Genomic DNA, 22159 nt, shown 5'->3' with positions numbered 1-22159 from the left:
CCCGTTTGTCTTCCGTGGAAATCGCTGAGAGTGTGATTCAGTGTAATTTATGACATGGTCACGTGATTACAGTTCGTTGATTTAAAATAATTCAAATTCGTAAACAGATTCCTGAATTACAGGAATGGCATTATGTAGCGTTCTACCGTTGTGCATAAAATAAAACTAATGATCCAATAAGAAAGTTCATGAAATATACAAGTTTATTTTATGCAGTAACGGTTATAGATTGAAAGGACGAAAAGATAAAAGACGTTACAACATTCTCGATAGTGAACACGTAAGTATTCCAAACAATTTACAACAGTTTTTCTTAATCAAGAGCATTGTTTTCTTAGTTATTTGAAAAATGAATATATTTATCGTGAAAAGAAACGAAAATATAATATTTTCAATCAACATTTGAATTTTCGTTTATAGCTACTCTATTTGCCATAATTATTTCCGTAAGTTTTTATAATTACATTAAAATGGAGCAATTGAAGTGGACAACACCGATTAAGAATGAAAACAAGCATGACGGCATAGCAATGAAGAGCCCTATAATGTACAAGACACCTGTGAAACGGCATGATTCAATTTCAACGCACGCAACATGTCAAAACAATATAAGTTGTTTCAGTGTGCTTCCTAGTCATATTACTCCACCATCAGGACTAACAACGTTTATGGCAAGAAATCCATTTGAGACTGATTTAACTAGTAGACTGCATTTATCTGTAATTAGTCCGACTGTGTTTAGTAAGGTAATCCTTTAAAATATTTTGTAACTTGCCGAAATGTAAAATAGAGTTTTAATTTGATGGATAATGCCATTTTTTAAATTAATATTTTCTTACGATATTGTTCACGCAGGTTTCAAATTCGTCCCAGCAGTCTCCAGATTTTGCATGGAGCGTGGATGAACTGGCCATGATACAGCCAGCAAGTATAGAAGAATTTCCTGAGCAACAGGTACACTGTATCGATCAAGAAACTGAAGTAAAAGCTCAAGCAGCTATCGATCGATTTTTTAAGGAGAATAAAATCATTCCAAGCCCATGGGAAGTAAAGAAGAAAGACAGTAGAATGAAAATTAAAACAGACACTCCAACTAGAGCATCTAGTAACATGAATGCAGTATCTTCCAAATTGAAGAAAGATGGTAATTACTATAAATTTTGCACATCGCATTCCTATTGCTTAAATTTTATATTTTCTCAGGATGGAGTCAAACACTATTATCGTTGCCGCCTGATTTACCATCGCACGTTGAAGAGGTTTTAAAACCTTATTTGACATTCACTCAAGTAAACAAAAAGATTGCAATCAGAGTGATTTAAATATAATAAATTTTTTGCTGATTTTTTTCTATTTTTCAGGAACAGAATCTTGAGAGTGATGACTCGAACTCGAGCAATAACTCCTTGAGAAGAAAGTTATTCTGCAACCACGATGAATATTTGGATAAAGAGGAAAACTTTTCTGAATCTGTGTCATCTGTGAAATTGAATGGATCTCTTATATTGTCTTCCAGTCATCCACAAAGTGGCATGCTAGCAGATGGAGTTCCATTCAAAGTAACTTGAAATTCTTATTATTAATGGATCTCTTAATTTTGGGTAGACTTCAATAAAATTTACTTCCAGCCATCACAAGATTCAGAAAATCGTTTCGATACATCTGAAATTGTTCTTGATAATTTATCTTCTCCGAACATATCTCCAATACATAAAAGAGCAAATAACATGTCTTGCGAAAGTATACAATTTCGAAATCGTTCAGTTGTCCGATTAGACTTTGTCACAGAAATGAGCGTGGATCAATCCAGCGAGGAAGATAACGAATACTCAAATGATAATTCTTCAGGTATTCCCTACAACATTATTTTCATTAAATTTGTACATGCTTTTATTTGTATATTTTTATATAATACATTTGAACATAATATTTATGTTTTCTCGACCTTTTAGATGTGTCCTTTGACAACGTTATGACACCAGTGGCAGAATACGAAATTCATAAGTTCCTAAATTTCGACAATAACTCCGAGCATGCTCAAATTAATAACTCGCCCGGGACGAAAATTGTCGCGAAAAATTCGACTTATATCGAAAAGAACTTTGAGACTGAGGACGTAGAACTTCCTTCGAAAGATCGAAACGATATTTACACATTTACTAAATTAGGCATGTCTGACCAACAAAGTGTTTCAAACTCTGTACAAGACACCGGTTATCAGACTTATAGTATGAATAGTGCAACGAATATAACTGGCAGCTGTAACAATACTCCAGTGAAGCAAAAGATTTGTTACAGTGAACGACTTTTATTGACGGACGACGTCCAACAGACTGACTGGAAAGAGAACATGAAAAATGTATTCTGTTCTACACCCTCAAGATCAAGTAAGAAAAATCATATATTTTAAATAATTTTTACGTATTAAGTAAGCAATTTAAAAGTGAATTATGTCTTCGGAATATGTATAAGATTAAGCTAAGATACTTAGAAAAAAAATTAATTTAATACTTTTACACTAACAAATCGTGTAAAGGTAATAGTACAATTGTTTCAAGAATCACTTTATTATTTGTTCCTGATATTTACAGTCTTACATTACTATCTTGCTCTTATGTTTTGTTTTTTGGTTAAAATTTATAGCAAGTAAATTGTAATATATAATAAATAAGTGTAAATGGGAACGATACGAGATTATCTCTATCTATTCACTGCCGTGTGTGTAGTTCGCAATATATCCTCAGTAAAGTATTATTAAAAAAGAAGTACATATGCAAAAAATATATTATATTTTTTGTAATAGAATGTACTATAATAAGCCATTAGAAAGGCAATGTGTTAAGATATTTGTACAATGTAATCAAACGTCCATATTAAATATACTATTATAATAATGTTAAAAAAACTTTTTACATCGTCAACCGCATCATTTGAATCTCGTTGAACGAAGAATGACGCGCCAATTTCAAATTCGTATTTTCCAAACGAATTCAATTGTTCTCTGGAGCGGGCCTCAAACAAGCCTGCGCAACGATCAATTTCATCATCAAAATTAAAGTGTCTATCGGACTATCTCACGAAACCACTTTCCTGTCTTTTCCAAGCATCGAACAGGAATCATTCTGCCACAATGAACCGACACTGCGTTTCCGACAAACATGAAAAATTGTACATCTTGGAAGCTTTCGTAAGCCACGTCAGTTTATACCCTGAGAAACTGCACGGAATCGATGCGTCCAGCCTTGGCGTTGATATGCAATTTCCAGACATGCCATTGTTTCGAATCTTTCAAACGTCTTTTACGCTAACCAAACCGGACAGAAATAAGGAGTCGATGCGCGAAGCCAAGTTCCGTAATGTCTTTTTCAACGCCGGCAAAGTATATATATTCACCAGAGCTCCCGGAGAATTGGTAGAGAAACTACGTACAAGACCTATATTATTAGATGTTTACAAGATAAAGGAAATATTGCTGTGTCCCGAGGAAGTGAAGAAACTCCCTCTCGGTAGAACAAAGATCCCCATGTCGGGATGTCTTTGCGACTACGTAACGATGGCGAGCAACGACCACAAGCATCTGCCTAAATCGTACCAAATAGATAACACATTTGGCCTCGTCGACGACGACGACGAGAAACCGTCCGGCTATATAAACATATTTTTGAGACTAACTTGCTTCGGCACGTACACGACCAACGCGTTTTCGATCTTCGAGCAGAAGATGCTTTTCAAGAATCTCGGCTCGTTCAATGAATTTCTGTGTACAAAAGTACCGTACGAAGACGAGGACGACAGAAGAGCGGCAGAGGCGAGCTCCAGATTCTGTTCACCTTGCAAAGAATTCGAACAAAGCGAGTTGGATACACCGCCGAGACCCATTAATATAGCAGGCCTCGTCTTCGTATGCAGAGAACTGTCCAGGAGAGACAGCTATCCTCCCGAGGTGATTCCCCTGAATTACCCGCTAAAAGTCCCAATTACAGATGTTGAAGAGCAGGAATTCGACGTAGACAAGGCGCGGCGGAAAGGTTTCAGCGATATCGCTCCCCTTCGGCCAGAGTTCTTGATAGAAAAACAGGAGTTCTCGGAAACGACCGGTTGCAAAAATGCCTCGTGCGTTGGTGGCGTTTGCATAGGAAAGAAATGTTGTTAAATTTACTGTCTTCCCAATTGTAAGTCTTGCATATAACACCCTGGTACAGTCTTGCGTATAAGACACCTTGTCTGTGCTAAAGCATGAAAATTACCACCTGTGAGTAATTTTTCCTAGCCGTTTCGGTTTCTGCTTACAACGAATAAAAATATTTATATAAACACCGTTTCCACCGTTTAATGATCGAGTACCCACTTTTATTATTTTACCCAAATTATATTAAGTATTCATAGTAGAAACATAGTATATATAGAATACCAGATTATCACTAACGAAGCTTTGTATATGTGTCTCTTGCTACACGTGTTTACCAAAAGCCGTCCTAACGTCGCTTCTTTTTTTTCTTTGTTGCAGCTCTGGAAGGTCTACCTCTTGCAGCAGGTGGCGTGACTAGCCTGTATTTAATTGCGTTGAAAAAGAAACTGCAAGTGCATAACACCGGTCGGATTTTCATTAACCAGTTATAAATATCGTAACCTATATCATGCGCCGCCGTCACATTTTCCTAAAACATAGGACAAAGAAATCAAGGCCGGGGCAATTTAATAGGAGCGTGTGTACCTGTACCACCGGTTGTCGGAACTCGCAACCGCCGCAAGAAAAGCGTAATAACAGGTGGCTCCGCGTCGCGGCAGGTGGATCAATTTCTTTTTTTCCTCTTTTTTTTCATCGTTCCTGCACGGTGTACGTTCCCCCATTGTTTTCGAGCGATGCACACAGTACCTGACAGGGCGTATTGAAAGCACTGTGGTGTCCGAAACCCGATCCGTGGCCGCGCGAGCTACAAGTGTCAGCAAGAGGGACGATAAATATGACGATTCCGTGGAGGAGCTTGTCACGATAGATGATAGATGAAATCGATTACCGTCGCCTTCCGCACTGTACAGGTACAGGTTATAACCTGCGTTATTATACAGTGTGCAGTATATACGGATGAAAGCTCGTGATTGTGGTCAAATAAAAGACGAAATAATGCCGCCGTCGTCCCATACGAATTGGACGAAGCCCTTGCTGAAAAGTAGACAAACGATGCAGATGCAGCCGAAACGAACGACATATACTGCACAGAATCAAAATTCAAACGGCAGTGGTACGGACCACGGTGCTACACCACTCGATAGGAGAATCAAAGTTGTTTTAGTAGGTGATGGTGCCGTTGGAAAGACCAGCCTCGTTGTTTCTTATTCGACGAACGGATTCCCCGGAGAATACGTTCCCACTGCTTTCGATAATTATAATGGTTAGTTTAATTATTTGATCGTTGTGGTAAGTTTTAAGGTTTTAAGCCTGCAACAATGTTGAATCTCCTTGAGAATAGTATATCTATATGTTTTTAGTCGCGAACATTTTTATCTCTGATTTGTGTTCTTGAAATTATTAATAACCGTGTTAGTATCTTTTTTCTTTTTGTTCTATTCATAACGATTGATAAAAGTTTTATTTTTACGTGATATTAAATTATTATTACATTGTTAGATAAATATTATTATTAAAATGTTTTTGTAGTGGAACGTGCAAAGTGATAGTCTATGAATAAGCTATAGATTTTTCTTGGCCTTCGTGTAATCTTATCTTCATTAATTATTGCAAAAGAAAACTAGAAGGGTATAATGATATACTATAATAATCCCAATGATTGTCTTCAATGATCTTAATAATCCAAATTTGTATAAATTTCGTATTCTGTTTTTGTTGAAAGATTAATTATAGAAAAGAAATTTTAAATAATGGTCGTTCAATTTTTTCAGTGGTAGTCAATGTTGATGGTCAACCATTAAATGTTCAATTATGCGACACAGCAGGACAAGATGATTTTGATCCTTTGAGATCATTGTGTTATCCAGAAACAGATGTGTTTCTAGTCTGCTTCAGTGTGGTATGCCCATCTTCTTATCATAGTGTAGCTTCTCGATGGATAAACGAAATAAGGAAGTATTGCCCAAATGCACCCATTATTTTGGTAATAATTTTATATTATACAATTATAATGACTGTTATATAATTTCTAAAACAACTATAAAATAGCTTAATTTATATGGAAAAGTAAATTTAACACGTTATTGCATAAGTTTAAATTATGGTAATGATTTTAGGTAGGCACAAAGAGTGATTTAAGGTCAGACGTGCACCTTAAATTACAATTAGCAAGATACGGCCAAACACCAATTACAACCACTCAAGGACATCAATTAGTTCAAAGAGTGGGTGCTGTAAGTTACGTAGAGACATCCGCGTTAACTCAACACGATCTTAAAGAAGCATTTGATCAGGCAATAGTTAGTGCTCTCAATACCCGAAGAGGTGGTGCAAGTTTATTATTTAGGCGTAGAAAACCCTTACCATTGTGGCGCAGGTGGTTATGTTGTTGGGAAAGACCTTCAAGTGGTGCATAAATATTATAATTATTAGACTCTCTAGAATATCCTCTGTGATCAAGTATGGCTACTTTGTTATCAGGATTTCTTAATCCTTAATCTTCGCCTAATATTTCATAGATTGATACTTCTCTTTCTTGAGAATTCTTTGACTTGAAAGGTATTTTGTATTGTTATAATTCCTTTATTTTTATTACACTACCAAATACCTCCATTAATCTTATTTTCATAATTAAAAATTAATCTAATAGATTGTTCAAAGCATATTTTATTCTTTACGATGACAATACTATGGCACTATTACAGGTATATTTTCTCCAGAGATTTAGGGACTTTTAGATTCTGATAGCTACATTGTATGCCACTCATAAAATTCCTGAAGCCAAACATGGCATAATTTATTACAATATTAATCATATTTTTGTTACTAGTATGTAATTGGCGACTTGCAGGTTGTGATTTTTTCTTTATATATAGGATCATTAGTTTTAGAATTCAAGTGAGTATATCATTATTGCATTATTATTATTATTATTATTATTATTATTATTATTATTATTATTACATCATAAATAATACTTAATCCTGCATTCTTTTCACGTTGAAAAATTTATATCAGATAAGAACGAACGATGTAACATGAATTTTCAAAATGATAATTCTGTATTCTTTCTTTTAGTTATCTATAACAACGAAAAGATGAGTTATTTATTATTAACGGGATAATTATCTTGAAGAATGATATTTACAATTTAAAAATCAAATGTAAATATTTTTCCTATTTAAAAGAACAGAATGCAAAAGAGTTCAACATATATTGCATTAAAACTACGCTAGATCGCTGCTGTGCATATAAATCAAATTTAATATGTAATAATTAAAAGTAAAGCAAAAAGGTAATGACTAATTAATCTATTCACAAGTATACAACATTAAAATATGGAATACAATGATAAAAAAAGGAAAGTTTCATGAAGTATTAAACTGTTAAAAATATTAGTAAATGCTGTGATTATGAAATTAAAATTCTTTCAAGTGTTTTAGCATTTTTGTATATAAAAATAAGAAAACATGAGACTGTTATTAAGTCTTAAATTTGCTTCCATTTAACACAATGTCAAAGGTCAAATTATATTATAAATTAGTTGAATTGTATTTTAAATAGACTTATGTTGTAGAAATATAATGTAGTTTATACTTCATTACCAAGTGCTTTTTAAGGGTTAAAATAGGATACTAAAAAATGAAAAAATTAATAAAATCTAAGACTTACGACCGAGAAGCAATAATCATCTTTTAAAACAGTACTAGATTATATCTACTTACATCTTTAGAAATATTTTAAATAAATTTTTATACAGATATTAAGAAGTTATGGAACGTTTTGACATTTTTATTGATCATGGATAATGTATTAATTTATGACCAGAAAAATATTTCCAGATACGAATGTTATGTCCTAATTTACAGATCTGTATTTTTAAAATTTCATGAAATCAACAACTACACATATTTATTCGCACTATAATTGTTATCCTTCAATCTCGATGCTTTTGACCCATATAAGTTTGAATGTATTTTGCTCATGAACTTTTATTTGATAGGAATTTTCGATTACATTACATATGGGTATAAAAATAATTCATATTTTTTTAGATGCATATTGTACCAAGTATGTTTATATGTATAAGCCGGTTCTGTATCATTTTATAATACACGAGATTGGTTGTTTTAATTTATTAGATTAGAAATTTTTATAAATTAGTGGAGCCAATGTTCCTGGACCTTTGATATTACTGTTACAAACTAAGTATACGCTTTGAATAAAAAAAAAAAACAAAATACAAGCATAATGTATATTTGTATTGAAAATATGATGATCACATTTTTTGTTACATAAGCTTTTGATACTGAGAAGTATGTACAAGGTCTATTTCGGTGCATTTGTTACAGAGTAAATTGTAGCATGTTAATTATACTGAAATGCATCAAATATCTTAAAAATAGTACTTTTTGTATCATTTATATTGATTCTACAGGTACAAAAGTCGCTATAGTATTGGAATTCCATCATAGCTAAACACTTCATAATGTTTATAAGACTTTCATTATATGAGCAAATAAATATTTTATATCTTATTTATTAGAAAATAAAGCAGATGCTATTGACTGATATTACTTTGACAATATTATCATTTCTAAAATGTAATACGATTTAACATTGAACTAACAATAATATTCATTGTATATACAAGCACGTGATATGCTATAGCTATCATACAGATATAGTATTTAAACAAAAGGCAGCATATATGTTATGCATACATAGATAAAAAACATTGTAAACTGAAAAGGTGTCTCAACATTGTACTAAACGATATTGACAGCTGCTTACACCATGTAATAAAGTGAACAATATTTTTGTAAACATTTTTCTATATCACTCTATGCTTTTTAACCATATCAAATTAGTGTCAATTGTACTTCAACATGTAAAGTACGTAAATTTGTATATTCATAATAAATTAATCGTAAAGAGTTTCCTCGCATTGTTGATATTTTATTGTCACATTATATATCTGCTAATTACTTCTGTACATATATATATGTATATATATAAGTTGTATCATTGTGTGTAATTTAACTTTCATACATATTACATTTTTTACTACAATTATGTACTATATATTTTGTTCACGTGAGATAATAGAATGAGAAGAATGTTCAATCTAACTAATTTTTTTATATAAGAATATAAATTAATTATTAAAAATTTGTCTTTTAAGAAATTCGAATTTTGTTCAATACTTCATAAATTTCTGTGCATATCAATTGTGCATGTAAATAGTACGTGGTACATATCTATTTCGGATACATACGATACATGCGATTTGTGTAAATACATTTACACATGTGCATAAATGCCAGTGTATGATAGCCAGTAAGCAATGGGCTAGCCAAGAAATAACCTTTTCTTTTGTACGAATATATAAGACGAGAGAGAGATAAGTTTTGCCGAGGTATTGCCTGTTACATAGTATTTATGTAACAAGGATTGATAAAACCTTGAAAGTATCACCAGGAAAAAATCGTGGATACAAATATGAAAACAGACATCGCTGATCCGTGGTGCGGGACAGATGCCCGAGATATTGATAGCAATAAATGTATCGATAATTTCGAAGATTCTTTTGTCGAGTATCAGTCAGAGCACTCAAAACTTGCCGATTCCGACGAATATTTGAAGAAACTTTGTAAGTAATTTCTATGGTACGCTCCTTTTGAAACCATTACATACAACAATAATGCCATATGGTTCCTTTCACATTTACAAACATATACAAGAATTTAACTTATGTTTCATTTGTGTGAATAACGATACTATATAATGATTTTGTAATATGTTGTAGATGCTAGACTTAATAGTCTTCAGAAAGGTACATCAAAAAAAGATTTAATAACATCTTTAGTAGAAGTGAAAGAGGACTGTATTGCTCGATTAATAACTTCTGGTTATAAGCTTGAATCAGAAGAGGAGACAGAATTAGCTTCGAACCCTTTGATAAGACACATAGCTCCTCATTTACAGGTAATTATAACAATACTCGCGAGATGCAGTTATTTGGAGATTTAGCTATTTTGTGTAAAACAACGATAAACATCCTTTTAGGCTATAACTACCAGCGAATCCATTCATCTTCTAAAAGCGGACATTCTTCAAATAATCCTTGAAACTGAACAAGAAAAAGAAACTGTAGAAAAATCATTTGCAAATAAACAAAACTGAATTTATAGATCGAATAATTAGAAAAGCTTCCTTTTAAGAAAATATGACGATAAAGGCATTATCAGGGAAAGTGTTTCTGGTGATAACTGGCGCAAGTCGTGGAATTGGGAGGCATATTGCAATACTATTTGGTTCTGTATTAGAAAAGGATTCGCATGTTCTACTGCTGGCAACAAACTTGACTGCTTTAAAAGACACTGCTAAAAATATTCCTTCTCATGTATCCGTTGACACTGTCAGCGTTGATTTAAGCAAAGCAACAAAAGATGAATTGCATGGTAAATATTAAAAACATAATATATATATATATATATATTTGATTTCATATATTCATTGTATTATTACTTTTTCTTAAAGTTTATCCTTTTCAATTATGTTACTGAATCGCATACATTTTAGGTATTATAATGCAATCTATGAAGGATAAAACACCAGAACAATTTGATAAAATGGTTGTAGTACATAATGTTGGTACAATGGGGGATCTTACTAAAGTTACAAATGACATGACTGATATTACCATGTGGCGTAATTATTATGATTTAAATGTTTTTGTTCCTGCTATATTGAATGCAGTTATTATGAAAATATTTAATGAAGTCCCAGACGATAACAAGACAGTTATAAACATTACTTCATTACTTGCTACTCAACCATATAAATCTACAGCTTATTATTGTTCTGGTAAAGCAGCAAGAGAAATGTTCTTTAAGGTAATAAGTTTATGCATTAATTTAGTTACTTCTCGTTAATTATCGAATAGTTATTTACTTTTTATGTTGGTATTATCTAGGTGTTCGCTGTAGAAAATCCTGAAGTGAATGTATTAAATTACTCGCCAGGACCAGTTGAAACTGATATGTTATACGAAGTGTGTAGAACACATGGGGATCAAGACATTAAAGCTTCATTTAATGATATGTTAACAAAGAAAACCGTGTTAACATGTGAACAAACAGTTAATCGGCTTTTAAACGTCCTTAAGAATCAGAAGTATACATCAGGTGATCATGTTGATTATTATGACGAATTGTAAAATATATCTGAATCTATTCTAAATTATTTACATTCCGGTACTCGCTAATTGAGATATTTTATATAAATAACATTTTTATTGAACTATTCAACATAGTTAATTAAAATTTCATATTTTATTTTGTGTTAATATTACATTGTAAAAGCATATAAAATATACATAAATAAGTATTCATTAATCGTAGATTCAAGAAATAAAATCTCATTTACTATTGTATATTTGTAGTTTTTTGTGCGTCTTTTCCATCACATTTTTCGTAAATATCGATAAGAACCCACGATTATTCATTATCTTGTGTCAAAGGTTCATATACCGCGCAATTAACAGTTTTATTTTGGATTCGTATGTTTATCAAGAACAGTATCGTAATAACACAAATTGCTACAGATACTAGATAAACTGGTAGAGGATAGATAGGTGGCATAAAGTACGAATAAATCATCCCATATAATGCAGCTGCTGCAGCTGGTGTTAATGTTTCTATAGATACTGTCAAAGAAAATACTTTACCTGCAAAAATATATAACTATGAACTTATGGTTATAATATCAAGTGAACTAACATTTAGTGCAGATTATAAAATTTAACGATACAAAATAATTTGAAAATTTTGTCATAATTTTTACCGGTATCTTTTGAAGGCACAGATTTAGATAATATAGCCCGCAACATTGGACTAGCAACACCACTGAATGTACCAATCCCTGCTGATATATACATGTGCCATGGTTTCCATGTTAAACTTTGAACTAACGAAGAAGATAAAAATGAAAATACTGACAATATAGCCACTGTCTCTTCGGATAATCCTAAAATAGTTATTTTATTTTCAAAGATTTACTTATTATCCTGTATTTATTTGTCGAAATATTTGTTATCACTGCACCTGCGTAAGTCGTTAAAACATTTACTCCGAACATTATTCCAAAAGTTATGAGAAGTAACCTAATTGCTACATAAATAGAATATTTGTCTACATCCCAGCCAAGTCGGGCACTTGTAAATAGATATCCAATAGTTGTTTCTCCTTGAAAAACAATTACTAACAGATTCATCACAATTATACAGCACCAAACTATATATCGATTAAAACCATCTCGTTTCTTGGTACACGTAATAATAAGTTCCTTAACTAAATTTAGATCGAACAAACTGTTCAAAGTTGTCTGTAAAAGTAAATTGAATTCATTGAAAACCAAAAGTATCAACTTAATTAGTTCTAAAATTGTAACAATGAAAATAATAAATACATACAACACTGTTATTAGATATAGTCTCAGGTACGAAGAAGCAAATATAGAGTCCTGGTAAAATGCAACCTACTGTAGCAAGGCCAAATACAGTTGTATATCCATACGCTCGAAAAACAATAGGACCTACTAAAAAACCAGATATGACACCAAGAAAAATCAAAGCTTCCATCCAAGCCAATTGTAATGCCCTATCTTTCTCATTCGATATGTCTGTGATGTAACAGATGGTACCCAACAAAACTGTACAAAATCCTCCAAAACATGAGTATGGAATATATGCAACTAATAAAAACCATGGACTGATATCCCAAATGGTTATGATGGAGAAAATTAAGTATGTTAGTGATATACCTATGACATAAAAATATAATAACAATAGTTAAAAATATAATGTTAATCAAACGAATGATAACTTTTCAAAAATACAATACTAACCAACATATCCTAACATTAGTATACTTTTCCTTCCATGTTTATCACTCCATGGTCCCAAAAATAAAGATAAAAATGTCGGAATAATACATTCCATAAAAGTTTTTACCATTAAAATTTTACTTGCTTCAGGTTGTACTTCTGCATCTATTTTCAATGCTTCTGCAGAACTAACATTCTCATGTAGAAGTAAACATTCTGAATTGTTTATACTTAACGTTATACTACAAACACGATACACTATCAAATTCGTTAAAATATTACCTAAAATTAAGTCATACATTTTATTATAATATAATTAATTAAACTTTGGAATTAAACAAATATATATATATATATAATAAAGCAAAATTTTTAAATTTATTTTAAACACTAAACTATTCTAAGTATAGATTATTTTACACCAGGTTGAACTTACTTGAGATACTTAACAATACTAATTTAAAATACATACTACTGTATTGTTTATACACTTTAAACACAGCATTTAACGCATAATTAGTTAAAATATTTTCATAATTTATCATAGAAATTTAAATATATCATAATACATAATATAAGTACAGATAAATTGAAAGAAAATTTGTTGTAATTACTTGTTAATGCTTGAGCAAATATTAATATCATTATAGGTGGTTGTACAAGTACATAACGTCTCCATTCTTTAATTCTTTGGTCCATTTTATTGCTGAACTTGTATGTATGTACTTCTCCTTAAAAAATATACATGTAACTAGCACCAAATGTTACAAAATAAATACAGAACTTTGCATAATTAACTGCAGTTTGTGCATTGCAATTTTTGACTGAATCGTCACGTCTGACTGTTTATCATTGTTTAATTCTTCATGCATTTCGACATGCTACGTCATCCGCTATAAATGACAGATAACTCAATATCATTGTTAATGTTAAATTACGTGACACGTTCTCATGAATCATGTTTCCGTAAATCTATCTCAACATTTTAAACGAGTGAACGATCATGCGCTGATAGTTATGTTGTTTTACATGTCATAATTTTAATGTTTTTATTTGTAGGCCTGTGTTGTGCGTTGCATTGTGTACGTCTGTACAATGGCGCCCCTATAGGTGAAAACATGAAGCTCCGTTCGGGGCTCGGTATAGCGCCAATTAGTAAGTGACAAAATGCTCAAACTATTAGCCAAATTATCAACAGTCGGATTTGGCTAACAGTTTGAGCATTTTGCCATTTACTAATTGGCGCTGTACGGATCCCGAACGGAGCTTCATCTTTTCTCCAAAAGAGGCATCACCGTCGCCTATATGTGTCCAATACAGGGTCACCTAAAAACATTAATTAATAACAAAATTAGAGCATAAAAAAATCTACCATATCTACCAGATTCCAAACAGATGATAACATTACGAAAGATAATTAATTGCACTTTAAAGTTTGGTTAACTATTACGTGAATCTAGTACTCAACATTGCCTGCATAGTAAAAAACGATATTATTATCATGTTTCGTGATAGTGTTTATTACATGTGAAACAAGATAATACAATATGAATATCGATAATACTAGCGATGATGACAATGATAACGGTAGACCAGCAACACCATTAGATGAAGATTGTTGTCATAATGGATGTAATCCTTGTATCTTCGATATACACGCAAAATTATTGGAAGAATACGAAAAGAAAAAGAAAGAAAATGTAAAAGTACAAATCAGTAAAAATATGTTGTGCCAGTTTTCATACAAAATTTTCGTAATAACAGACATACAAGAAGCTGCAGATACTTATATTTTACTTGCTCTAAGATATCAAGGTAAACTTTTTACGCAACAGTTTTTGTCGATTTAAATATATGATTTTAATATAATTTTCTATATGATTCATAGAAAGTGATAAAAAAAACGATGTATGTTTATTAATTGAACCAGGACAACATGTCATGTTACATTTACAAGATGCGACTAGGCCATTTACTCCGCTTTATTACACAGATGATAGTATACAATTTTTAGTTAGGCTTTATCATAATGGAAAATTTAGTATGTATTTAGAACATGCAAAAATAGGTGATGAAATTCGTATAAGAGGGCCATATGGAAATTTCAAGTATAAGCGTAACAGGTTTGAAAACTGGGTTTAAGTCAATGGAAGATAAATAATAAGATACTTATCTGAAAAATACTGGTAGTTTATTTTAGTTTTCAGAATATAATTATGTTTTGTATGGGATCTGGAATAACTGCTATGTATCCTGTAATAAAGTCAATTATAGATAATGAACTTGAAGAAACAAGGATCCATTTTGTAGGATGTTATCGAACAGTATCGCAGATTCCTTTGAAAAAGGAATTGCAAATTTTCTCAGATTATTGGAATTTCAAATCTGTATTATATATATCACAATTGTTAAGTATGTTAAAATATAAATTACATTATATCTTTTAATTACTTAATAAATACAGTTGTAAAGAAGATTAAAATTTAAGGTCAATATAACAATAGATATTATAATATAATATTTTTAATTAAAAACATATTTGTTGTTTATACTACAGATGAAGTTCGTAATCTTCATGGTATAGACCTAAAATCTGGCCGCTTAAATGAAGAATCAGTTTATCAAATTATTAAAGAGGATGTAAATAGTACAAAATTAGTTCTAATATGTGGTTCTCAAGAATTCAATAATTCTGTTGAACAATGGGCGAGAAATACGAATTGTAATTGTATACACGTATTTAAATAATAAACTATCAAACAAAAATATCGTGTAATTGACTTCAGGTAATGATATTTGACTGAAAGATTTATTTAATACAACACGATATACTTTCTTCACAGTGAGGACAACTACCATGAATATGGTCAAATATAATATGATTACCAGGAACAGCTTGCAGCCACTGAAACATAAATATTTAAATGTTATATTAAAACTTTTATTATGCAATTCCTTAGAATTAAAGAAACATACTTGCAATAAACAAGATGTGTGAAAGTGTCTTCTACACTTTTCATTACTGCAGATTTTACTAGGTAGCACTTCATTGTCTAATACCATAGAGTAACAAATGCAACATTCTTGATCAGCAACAATAGCATCTTCATCTTCTACGCACTCCTTTGCTTCTACTTTAGGAAATACTGTTACATTTAATAACATCAATAAATTGTCTATAATACTATCTGTTGCATTCCAATTCTAAAAAGTACCAAAGTATGTAATATTTTTATATTATAAAGTGAGATTCTTAATATGTATTTTATAATCGGATATAGATTTACATACTTACGTGAACATTCTTAGACACTAAATTATTTTGTAGCTCAACTTCTGTCTTACTGCCCATGAATCTAATTTCAGGAAAATCCATAGGATTCAAGGGATTTATTTTTATAAGCATCGATAATGATGGTGTTAAAAAAATTCGGCGGTGAAGATGACAAGGTTTTGGTTGCAATGGATCTTGTACCCAACAATGCCTGTATAGTAAAAAATAATATTTATGTTTTGTTAAGAAACTTATAGATATATATCTATGAAAATAAAATAAGATACCCTATAAGACTGACTTACTTATCAATTTGTTGTAGATTTGACCAAGTGGTTTTAAGCATTTCCACTTGTAATTTGAACTTGTTACGTGCTACATTCAACGTTAACACATTCTTTTCGAAAGGGCAAAATCCAGGAATTTCAGGCAAGTCAGACTGAATAACAATCCATGGACGAAGACTGCACTTTGTCCTTTGTAATTGCAGTGAAACATTGTTCAAAGATAACTTAAACGTATTCAAAGAACTGTCAGATAATAATTGGACCTCCTTTAAGAACATGAATTAATGTAATGTAAGTTCAGTTTTACTAGTTATTGCGATTTAAAGATAGTAGTATTACAAATTGCATACATACAGATGGAATCTCGAGAACAAATTTCAACTCTTGCAATATGTCTAATGCATTGCTATCCGTGACATTATATATGTTATCTTCAATGTAAGAAACATCAATGTAATTACTCTGTTTACATATTTTAATATCATTAATTATATATAATTATCAAAATGTAAAATGTAAAATTAAGAAGTATAAGTAACGAATTATTAATAACCCCTTGATAACTGAACTATCAAAATTCAATGAAAATATCTAAAGTATATTTTCCATTGTATAGAATTATACTTTTTATTGTCTATAAATCCATGAAGTTAATATAAGAAGTTAATCAAGGAGTTAATATAACATATAACATTTATGTTATGCCACTTACTATAAGTGATTGTAAATGTCTCAAAAACAATGAAACTTTTCTTGCATTTGACATTAGATCCTTTACTTGATTACTGAAATTAATGTAGTTGCTTATGAGTGCAATTTCTTTTCCGAAATTAATTTTTGCATCATGTAAGGATGGATAATTTGGTACAGTCAGTTTCAATTTGATTCGAACATTACGACCGAAATTAGATCGGCAGAATACTGTCAAAAATCCCTGCCAAATGATTGGTGACTCAGAAATTAATATCATTTCCGGATGCCATTGAATCATCGATTCATAATCATTGGCAGACATTATGTTCAATAAGTTATGTTCACGTATATATATTAGCTGCAAAAAATACAAATGTTAATAAATATCAATCAAATTTTAAGTATTATATACATACATAATGCCATACTTTTTTAAACGTGGTTAATTTATTTATCCTATTCTTCAATAAGTAGCTTTGTAATCAAAATCAAAGTACATGTTGTATGACAGATCAGCGATTTTATCAGTTTGATATGCACGCCGCACAGTATATGTACAATTATACATGAATATACATAGATAACATATATAACGTAACTACGTCGTACATGTATATCTACATAAACATACTCAATTCTACATCCAATAGACTAATCAAATTTTTTTCTATAATTAAATTATTTTTTATTTCAAGTTCGCTTTGTATTAATAAATTTATATGTTTCTAATTACATATTTATTTTGGTACAATTATTACAAATTTGTAATTGAAATTAAAGTTACTTATATTTTATTTAGTATTCATTTACTAATAATTTATAATTTTTATAACGAATTATAGTTCCTGAAATATAACTACTAGTTAAATAGAATTTTTATTATTGTTTCATTTACAAATAATTTATACGCACCAAATAAATCGTGAATTGTCATTAAAATTTAAATGACCTTGAACGGAAATCAGTATTCTCATACGACTGTTTTGTATACTCCAGTGGAGTCTGTGTACACGTCGTTATCATATGTCACTTAGGATAGTAAACATTCCATTGAAATTAACGCTGCATTTCCTATTATTCACTTGCAGACAGAAGAAGAAGTGACAATGTTCCATCGTACCACACGTGAAGTAAGTGATATTCTAATGCTACATTTTTTTAACATATTGAAATGTTACAAATGTAATGTTTTCTTTGTGATAGGTTATGAGTCATAGTTCGTTCGTTTAGCAAGTTCGACGTTATATACTGATGTTGTGCTAAAGCTATTCGCCAGTTGCTAATGTGAAGTCGTGGATACAATAAAAAGATTATAGTAAAGAGAACGTGTAAAAGATTCATCACGGACATAGTATTAACTTAGATATATATATGTACATATACATGTGTGTGGACCTGTAATATGATACATTTTTACTACATTAATAATTTATCATAATAAGACAAGATTTCTGTAAAGAAAAATTACAGATGATACAGAGATTAATTTAATCAACAATATATTTATTGCAAGGAATGCATTATAATAGAGAGTTTAATATATGATATTGTATTTATAACAATTCCTAAAAGAAAAGGACATAGTATTTTATTTAATTTCATTCAAAGTATTATTGAAAAACTAAAAATATTTCCTATATCATTTGAAATGATATAGACACAAATTAATACAGTGATTTATAAACACAATAATCAAACTGAGAAAGTACAAAAGAATTTGTAATGCTAGTTAACATAGTACATTTTTAAAAAGTTGATATTTATTGAGAGCGAAAGAAAAATATTCTGTGGTAAATATGAGTGGAACGTTAAGAGACCAACCATGGGGTCTTCAAGTATTAGAATCCATAGTTTGGAAATGTTGCCCTCATCGCAGGGTCAATCGAATGGCATGGCATCAAGGTGGCATTTTAGCCTTGACGTATTTGGCATATACTTGCTATCACATGACACGAAAGCCTATATCTGTGGTAAAAAATGTATTGAGTCTTAATTGTAGCAGCTTGTCGCCACCTCCAAACTTTTTAATCAATAGTACCAATAGAGATACGTGGTGTGATTGGGCTCCATTTGGTAAGCACAAAGTTAACACTAAAGATAATGATCGTATAAAATATATTTTTATAGTATTTTACATAAGATTTGATTTTTAGATACCATAGATGCTCCAGCATTACTTGGAATGTTGGATTCCGCATTTCTGTTCGCGTATGCAGCAGCCATGTTCCTCAGGTGACATTGAAGTGAGCTTATTTATGATGTAAAAATTACAGATAGTATTTTGATCATAACTTTATATTTTTCTGTACAGTGGTTTCATAGCAGAGAGAGTTAATCTACGTTATTTTCTTACATTTGGTATGCTTGCATCAGGTATATCAAGTTATCTTTTTGGTATTGCTAGACCATATAATATTCATAGCTTATGGTACTTTATTCTAATCCAGGTACATATGCACATTATCAATTACAAAGACTAAATCATTATATAAAATATGGTAAATATATCGCATTATATTTTATTACTGATTTTCTATAGGCAATCGCTGGTGTCTGCCAGACATCGGGTTGGCCAGGTGTAGTTGCAGTTGTTGGAAATTGGTTTGGAAAAGGAAAACGAGGATTAATTTTTGGAATATGGAACTCCCATACATCGTTAGGAAATATTTTGGGTACTTTAATAGCTGCTGAATTTGTGGAATCTGATTGGGGCTTAAGTTTCATGATACCTGGAATGACAATGGGCTTAGCAGGATTCGTAATATTTCTATTTCTTGTACCCCATCCTATAGACATAGGATGTATTCCGCCCGTTCCTCATGGATATAGAAAATTTGAAGATATCCATAGTTCAGACGAGAATAGCGGTGTAGAGGATTCTAGGAATTGTAATAGCAATGTTGAAGATGTAAGTTTATAACAGTTTTACTATTTAATGGAGTTCTCTTGTATGGTTACCAGCATGCAGTGTCTTGATAGAAATATTTCATAACCATTGTTTTGGTACTGTGTATACCGCACTTGAATGATACAATGAGCCAAAAAAGTATTTGCACATTTTTTATAATAATTTCGTATAAAAAAGATAACATAATTTAAATATTTTTGGTAGCCCACAATACTTTATGGTATATAAATAATATGTTATTTATTATTCTGCTTGTGTAAAGTTATAAAAATAACTTAGTGTGCAAACACCTTTTTGACCAATAAATTTGATAAGATATGCATTACATACTTCTTTTTCAGTTATGTTAAATGCTTTTCACTTTTGGACTCTTTTTAATTTCGTATATCTTTCGTAGTCTATAGAAACATTATATATTAAAATATTTTCATAATTCCATAATTATTGTTTTTTACTTTTGCACATGTCATAAGCTTACTAAAGATAACTCATTTGCTGTACTTAGCGTCTCATCTATCGCTGTGCCTACCGCGAACAGATTGGTGTTAATGTAAGTGCATGCTTTGTTTTTTACATAATTAATGTTGCACTTTATATAACTGAATTAACATAAAATAGAGTTTATTTCTTTATTATATATGTATTCACACCACCCTTATAAAATAGAATTTATTTCTTCATTATCTAAGTATTCGTAGTATACCTTTGTAATATTTGTTAAAATACATTTAAGATTTGAATGCACCTACGTTTCATCACTTACTATCTCCAATATTTATGAAGAAATTTTTTTTAAAGGATTTGGAAAGTGCAAGATCCGAAACTAGCCCAATATTACCAAGGCACAGACGCACGCAAGACCATCACAAAGCAGACGCAATTGGATTTATAGGAGCTCTTACTATTCCTGGAGTCATAGAGTATTCTCTTTCCTTATTTTTTGCAAAACTTGTAAGCTACACATTCATGTACTGGTTACCATTGTATATTGCAGCATCAAGTTAGTACTCATTTCATTAAAATATAATGCAATGTCTTCTTTAAATCTTATAATATTAAACAAATTTTTGTTTTCTTACTTTACACTGTACATGTTACAATCATAGCACATTTTAAATATTTTGTCTTTTTTCAGCTACTTATGGTGCAACATTAAGTGCGGATATCTCAGTTTTATTTGATATTGGAGGTATTGCGGGTGCAATAGCAGCTGGTATTTTATCTGATTACAGTGGCATGAGTGCTGTAATATGTGCAGCTATGCTTGCACTTGCAGTTCCTGTAGTAAGTAGTACTTTTTTATGTAATACATGTGTGATATGTATTTATTTATATGATTTTCTTGATATAGTTATTTATCTATGACTACATTGGAAGCTCTGGTTTGGGGATCAACGTAGCATTGCTATTAATAGCTGGAATGCTAGTCAATGGACCTTATGCTTTGATTACAACTGCCGTATCAGCTGAACTAGGAATTCATCCTAGCCTTGGAGAAAATTCTAAAGCTGTAGCTACAGTCACTGCCATCATCGATGGAACAGGTAGTATCGGTGCTGCAGTTGGCCCACTATTAGCAGGATTACTGTCACGCTGGAGTGATTGGCACAATGTATTTTATATGCTCATGTCTGCAGATATTCTGTCATTATTGGTACTTTTTTTTTAATCGATACAACATTCCTAATCAATAACAAATATTAAAAAATTTAATGAAATATTTTATTGTTTCAGGTTTTATCGCGATTGGTTTACAAAGATCTACAAATATATTTCTACAGAAGAGCTGTTTAATTTCATTTTATGTCGAAGAAAGAATAAGATGAATACATAAATATTTTAATCTGCATTTGAAATTTTAGTTTTTTTTTACAAATATTATAAAATGCATAAATCATTGCATTTTATATATTTAAAGCTTATGTGTTAAAAATATTTTACTTGAATACATTAAAATAAATGCTATATTTTATATATGA

The 22159-nt window shown here is 30.9% G+C and overlaps 8 protein-coding genes and 1 long non-coding RNA gene across 13 annotated transcripts; 6 read left to right on the top strand and 3 right to left on the bottom strand.

The window, feature by feature from the left end:
• Nucleotides 1–11: 11 nt before the first annotated feature.
• On the top strand, nt 12–4314 carry bora (aurora kinase A activator-like protein bora). Its single transcript, XM_076522504.1, has 8 exons — nt 12–280; nt 421–746; nt 856–1144; nt 1204–1289; nt 1362–1559; nt 1629–1848; nt 1953–2387; nt 3105–4314. The coding sequence occupies exons 2-8, from the start codon at nt 471–473 to the stop codon at nt 4151–4153; spliced, it is 2553 nt and encodes an 850-aa protein (XP_076378619.1). The 5' UTR covers nt 12–280; nt 421–470; the 3' UTR covers nt 4154–4314.
• Nucleotides 4315–4328: 14 nt separating this feature from the next.
• On the bottom strand, nt 4329–4852 carry LOC117227492 (uncharacterized). The gene is made up of 2 exons (XR_004492088.2): nt 4715–4852; nt 4329–4658 (listed from the first exon to the last, which is right to left on the bottom strand). It is a non-coding gene; the product is annotated as an uncharacterized LOC117227492 (long non-coding RNA).
• LOC117227491 (ras-related C3 botulinum toxin substrate 1) lies at nt 4650–9069 on the top strand. Of its 2 annotated transcripts, XR_013033575.1 has the most exons (4): nt 4650–5393; nt 5902–6113; nt 6247–7027; nt 7208–9069. XR_013033575.1 is itself a non-coding variant. In XM_033482771.2 (3 exons), the coding sequence occupies exons 1-3, from the start codon at nt 5087–5089 to the stop codon at nt 6544–6546; spliced, it is 819 nt and encodes a 272-aa protein (XP_033338662.2). In that variant the 5' UTR covers nt 4650–5086; the 3' UTR covers nt 6547–9069. The 2 variants fall into 2 exon arrangements, 1 of the variants encoding a protein (XP_033338662.2); XM_033482771.2 differs by having other exon boundaries at nt 6247–9069.
• Nucleotides 9070–9407: 338 nt separating this feature from the next.
• On the top strand, nt 9408–10322 carry LOC117227487 (uncharacterized). The gene is made up of 3 exons (XM_033482761.2): nt 9408–9782; nt 9939–10117; nt 10199–10322. Exons 1-3 carry the CDS (start codon nt 9632–9634, stop codon nt 10313–10315), a joined length of 447 nt encoding a protein of 148 aa, XP_033338652.1. The 5' UTR covers nt 9408–9631; the 3' UTR covers nt 10316–10322.
• A 36-nt stretch (nt 10323–10358) lies between these two features.
• Sptr (Sepiapterin reductase) lies at nt 10359–11567 on the top strand. Its single transcript, XM_033482759.2, has 3 exons — nt 10359–10593; nt 10715–11028; nt 11109–11567. Exons 1-3 carry the CDS (start codon nt 10359–10361, stop codon nt 11349–11351), a joined length of 792 nt encoding a protein of 263 aa, XP_033338650.1. The 3' UTR covers nt 11352–11567.
• On the bottom strand, nt 11448–14111 carry LOC117227485 (putative peptidoglycan muropeptide transporter SLC46). Of its 2 annotated transcripts, none has more exons than XM_076522506.1 (6): nt 13455–14111; nt 13040–13300; nt 12606–12955; nt 12238–12517; nt 11978–12160; nt 11448–11861 (listed from the first exon to the last, which is right to left on the bottom strand). In XM_076522506.1, exons 1-6 carry the CDS (start codon nt 13561–13563, stop codon nt 11632–11634), a joined length of 1413 nt encoding a protein of 470 aa, XP_076378621.1. In that variant the 5' UTR covers nt 13564–14111; the 3' UTR covers nt 11448–11631. The 2 variants fall into 2 exon arrangements, with proteins under 2 accessions (XP_076378621.1, XP_076378622.1); XM_076522507.1 differs by having other exon boundaries at nt 13633–14111.
• A 200-nt stretch (nt 14112–14311) lies between these two features.
• LOC117227489 (NADH-cytochrome b5 reductase-like) lies at nt 14312–17709 on the top strand. 2 transcript variants are annotated; one of them, XM_033482764.2, is made up of 6 exons: nt 14312–14833; nt 14907–15141; nt 15219–15425; nt 15576–15804; nt 15862–16505; nt 16615–17709. In XM_033482764.2, the coding sequence occupies exons 1-4, from the start codon at nt 14566–14568 to the stop codon at nt 15577–15579; spliced, it is 714 nt and encodes a 237-aa protein (XP_033338655.2). In that variant the 5' UTR covers nt 14312–14565; the 3' UTR covers nt 15580–15804; nt 15862–16505; nt 16615–17709. The 2 variants fall into 2 exon arrangements, with proteins under 2 accessions (XP_033338655.2, XP_033338654.2); XM_033482763.2 differs by having other exon boundaries at nt 15219–15430; nt 15576–16505.
• On the bottom strand, nt 15809–17594 carry Fancl (E3 ubiquitin-protein ligase Fancl). The gene is made up of 6 exons (XM_033482762.2): nt 17292–17594; nt 16934–17041; nt 16598–16845; nt 16314–16503; nt 15995–16222; nt 15809–15923 (listed from the first exon to the last, which is right to left on the bottom strand). The coding sequence occupies exons 1-6, from the start codon at nt 17592–17594 to the stop codon at nt 15828–15830; spliced, it is 1173 nt and encodes a 390-aa protein (XP_033338653.2). The 3' UTR covers nt 15809–15827.
• A 507-nt stretch (nt 17710–18216) lies between the features above and the next one.
• MFS16 (major facilitator superfamily transporter 16) lies at nt 18217–22154 on the top strand. Of its 2 annotated transcripts, XM_033482561.2 has the most exons (10): nt 18217–18402; nt 18476–19345; nt 19426–19504; nt 19584–19719; nt 19812–20180; nt 20686–20730; nt 20979–21180; nt 21316–21464; nt 21532–21834; nt 21915–22154. In XM_033482561.2, the coding sequence occupies exons 2-10, from the start codon at nt 19069–19071 to the stop codon at nt 21972–21974; spliced, it is 1620 nt and encodes a 539-aa protein (XP_033338452.1). In that variant the 5' UTR covers nt 18217–18402; nt 18476–19068; the 3' UTR covers nt 21975–22154. The 2 variants fall into 2 exon arrangements, with proteins under 2 accessions (XP_033338452.1, XP_033338453.1); XM_033482562.2 differs by lacking the exon at nt 20686–20730 and having other exon boundaries at nt 18224–18402.
• The last annotated feature ends 5 nt before the right edge of the window (nt 22155–22159 follow it).

This window comes from Megalopta genalis, chromosome 5, assembly GCF_051020955.1.
Source record: "Megalopta genalis isolate 19385.01 chromosome 5, iyMegGena1_principal, whole genome shotgun sequence".
NCBI classification, from domain to species: Eukaryota; Metazoa; Arthropoda; class Insecta; order Hymenoptera; family Halictidae; genus Megalopta; species Megalopta genalis.
This window is presented reverse-complemented; position numbering and strand designations above follow the sequence as displayed.

Bases quoted from the DNA above. Each gene is read 5' to 3' on its own strand.
- LOC117227485 (XM_076522506.1), bottom strand. From the start codon at position 13,563: ATGATAAATTATGAAAATATTTTAACTAATTATGCGTTAAATGCTGTG. The intron at 13,301-13,454 runs GTAAGTTCAACC...ACTTAATTTTAG, and splicing joins AGTATTGTTAAGTATCTCAA to GTAATATTTTAACGAATTTG. The intron at 12,518-12,605 runs GTATGTATTTAT...TTACTTTTACAG, and splicing joins CTATATCTAATAACAGTGTT to ACAACTTTGAACAGTTTGTT.
- bora (XM_076522504.1), top strand. From the start codon at position 471: ATGGAGCAATTGAAGTGGACAACACCGATTAAGAATGAAAACAAGCAT. The intron at 1,145-1,203 runs GTAATTACTATA...ATATTTTCTCAG, and splicing joins TTCCAAATTGAAGAAAGATG to GATGGAGTCAAACACTATTA. The intron at 1,849-1,952 runs GTATTCCCTACA...TCGACCTTTTAG, and splicing joins CTCAAATGATAATTCTTCAG to ATGTGTCCTTTGACAACGTT.
- LOC117227489 (XM_033482763.2), top strand. From the start codon at position 14,566: ATGAATATCGATAATACTAGCGATGATGACAATGATAACGGTAGACCA. The intron at 15,142-15,218 runs GTTTGAAAACTG...AGTTTATTTTAG, and splicing joins TTCAAGTATAAGCGTAACAG to TTTTCAGAATATAATTATGT. The intron at 15,431-15,575 runs GTATGTTAAAAT...TTTATACTACAG, and splicing joins ATATATATCACAATTGTTAA to ATGAAGTTCGTAATCTTCAT.
- LOC117227491 (XM_033482771.2), top strand. From the start codon at position 5,087: ATGAAAGCTCGTGATTGTGGTCAAATAAAAGACGAAATAATGCCGCCG. The intron at 5,394-5,901 runs GTTAGTTTAATT...CAATTTTTTCAG, and splicing joins TGCTTTCGATAATTATAATG to TGGTAGTCAATGTTGATGGT. The intron at 6,114-6,246 runs GTAATAATTTTA...TAATGATTTTAG, and splicing joins CAAATGCACCCATTATTTTG to GTAGGCACAAAGAGTGATTT.
- Sptr (XM_033482759.2), top strand. From the start codon at position 10,359: ATGACGATAAAGGCATTATCAGGGAAAGTGTTTCTGGTGATAACTGGC. The intron at 10,594-10,714 runs GTAAATATTAAA...CATACATTTTAG, and splicing joins AACAAAAGATGAATTGCATG to GTATTATAATGCAATCTATG. The intron at 11,029-11,108 runs GTAATAAGTTTA...GGTATTATCTAG, and splicing joins CAAGAGAAATGTTCTTTAAG to GTGTTCGCTGTAGAAAATCC.
- Fancl (XM_033482762.2), bottom strand. From the start codon at position 17,594: ATGTCTGCCAATGATTATGAATCGATGATTCAATGGCATCCGGAAATG. The intron at 17,042-17,291 runs GTAAGTGGCATA...ATATGTAAACAG, and splicing joins GACATTTACAATCACTTATA to AGTAATTACATTGATGTTTC. The intron at 15,924-15,994 runs GTATGTTTCTTT...TTTATGTTTCAG, and splicing joins ACACATCTTGTTTATTGCAA to TGGCTGCAAGCTGTTCCTGG.
- MFS16 (XM_033482561.2), top strand. From the start codon at position 19,069: ATGAGTGGAACGTTAAGAGACCAACCATGGGGTCTTCAAGTATTAGAA. The intron at 19,720-19,811 runs GTACATATGCAC...GATTTTCTATAG, and splicing joins GGTACTTTATTCTAATCCAG to GCAATCGCTGGTGTCTGCCA. The intron at 21,465-21,531 runs GTAAGTAGTACT...TTCTTGATATAG, and splicing joins TTGCACTTGCAGTTCCTGTA to TTATTTATCTATGACTACAT.
- LOC117227487 (XM_033482761.2), top strand. From the start codon at position 9,632: ATGAAAACAGACATCGCTGATCCGTGGTGCGGGACAGATGCCCGAGAT. The intron at 9,783-9,938 runs GTAAGTAATTTC...AATATGTTGTAG, and splicing joins CGAATATTTGAAGAAACTTT to ATGCTAGACTTAATAGTCTT. The intron at 10,118-10,198 runs GTAATTATAACA...ACATCCTTTTAG, and splicing joins ACATAGCTCCTCATTTACAG to GCTATAACTACCAGCGAATC.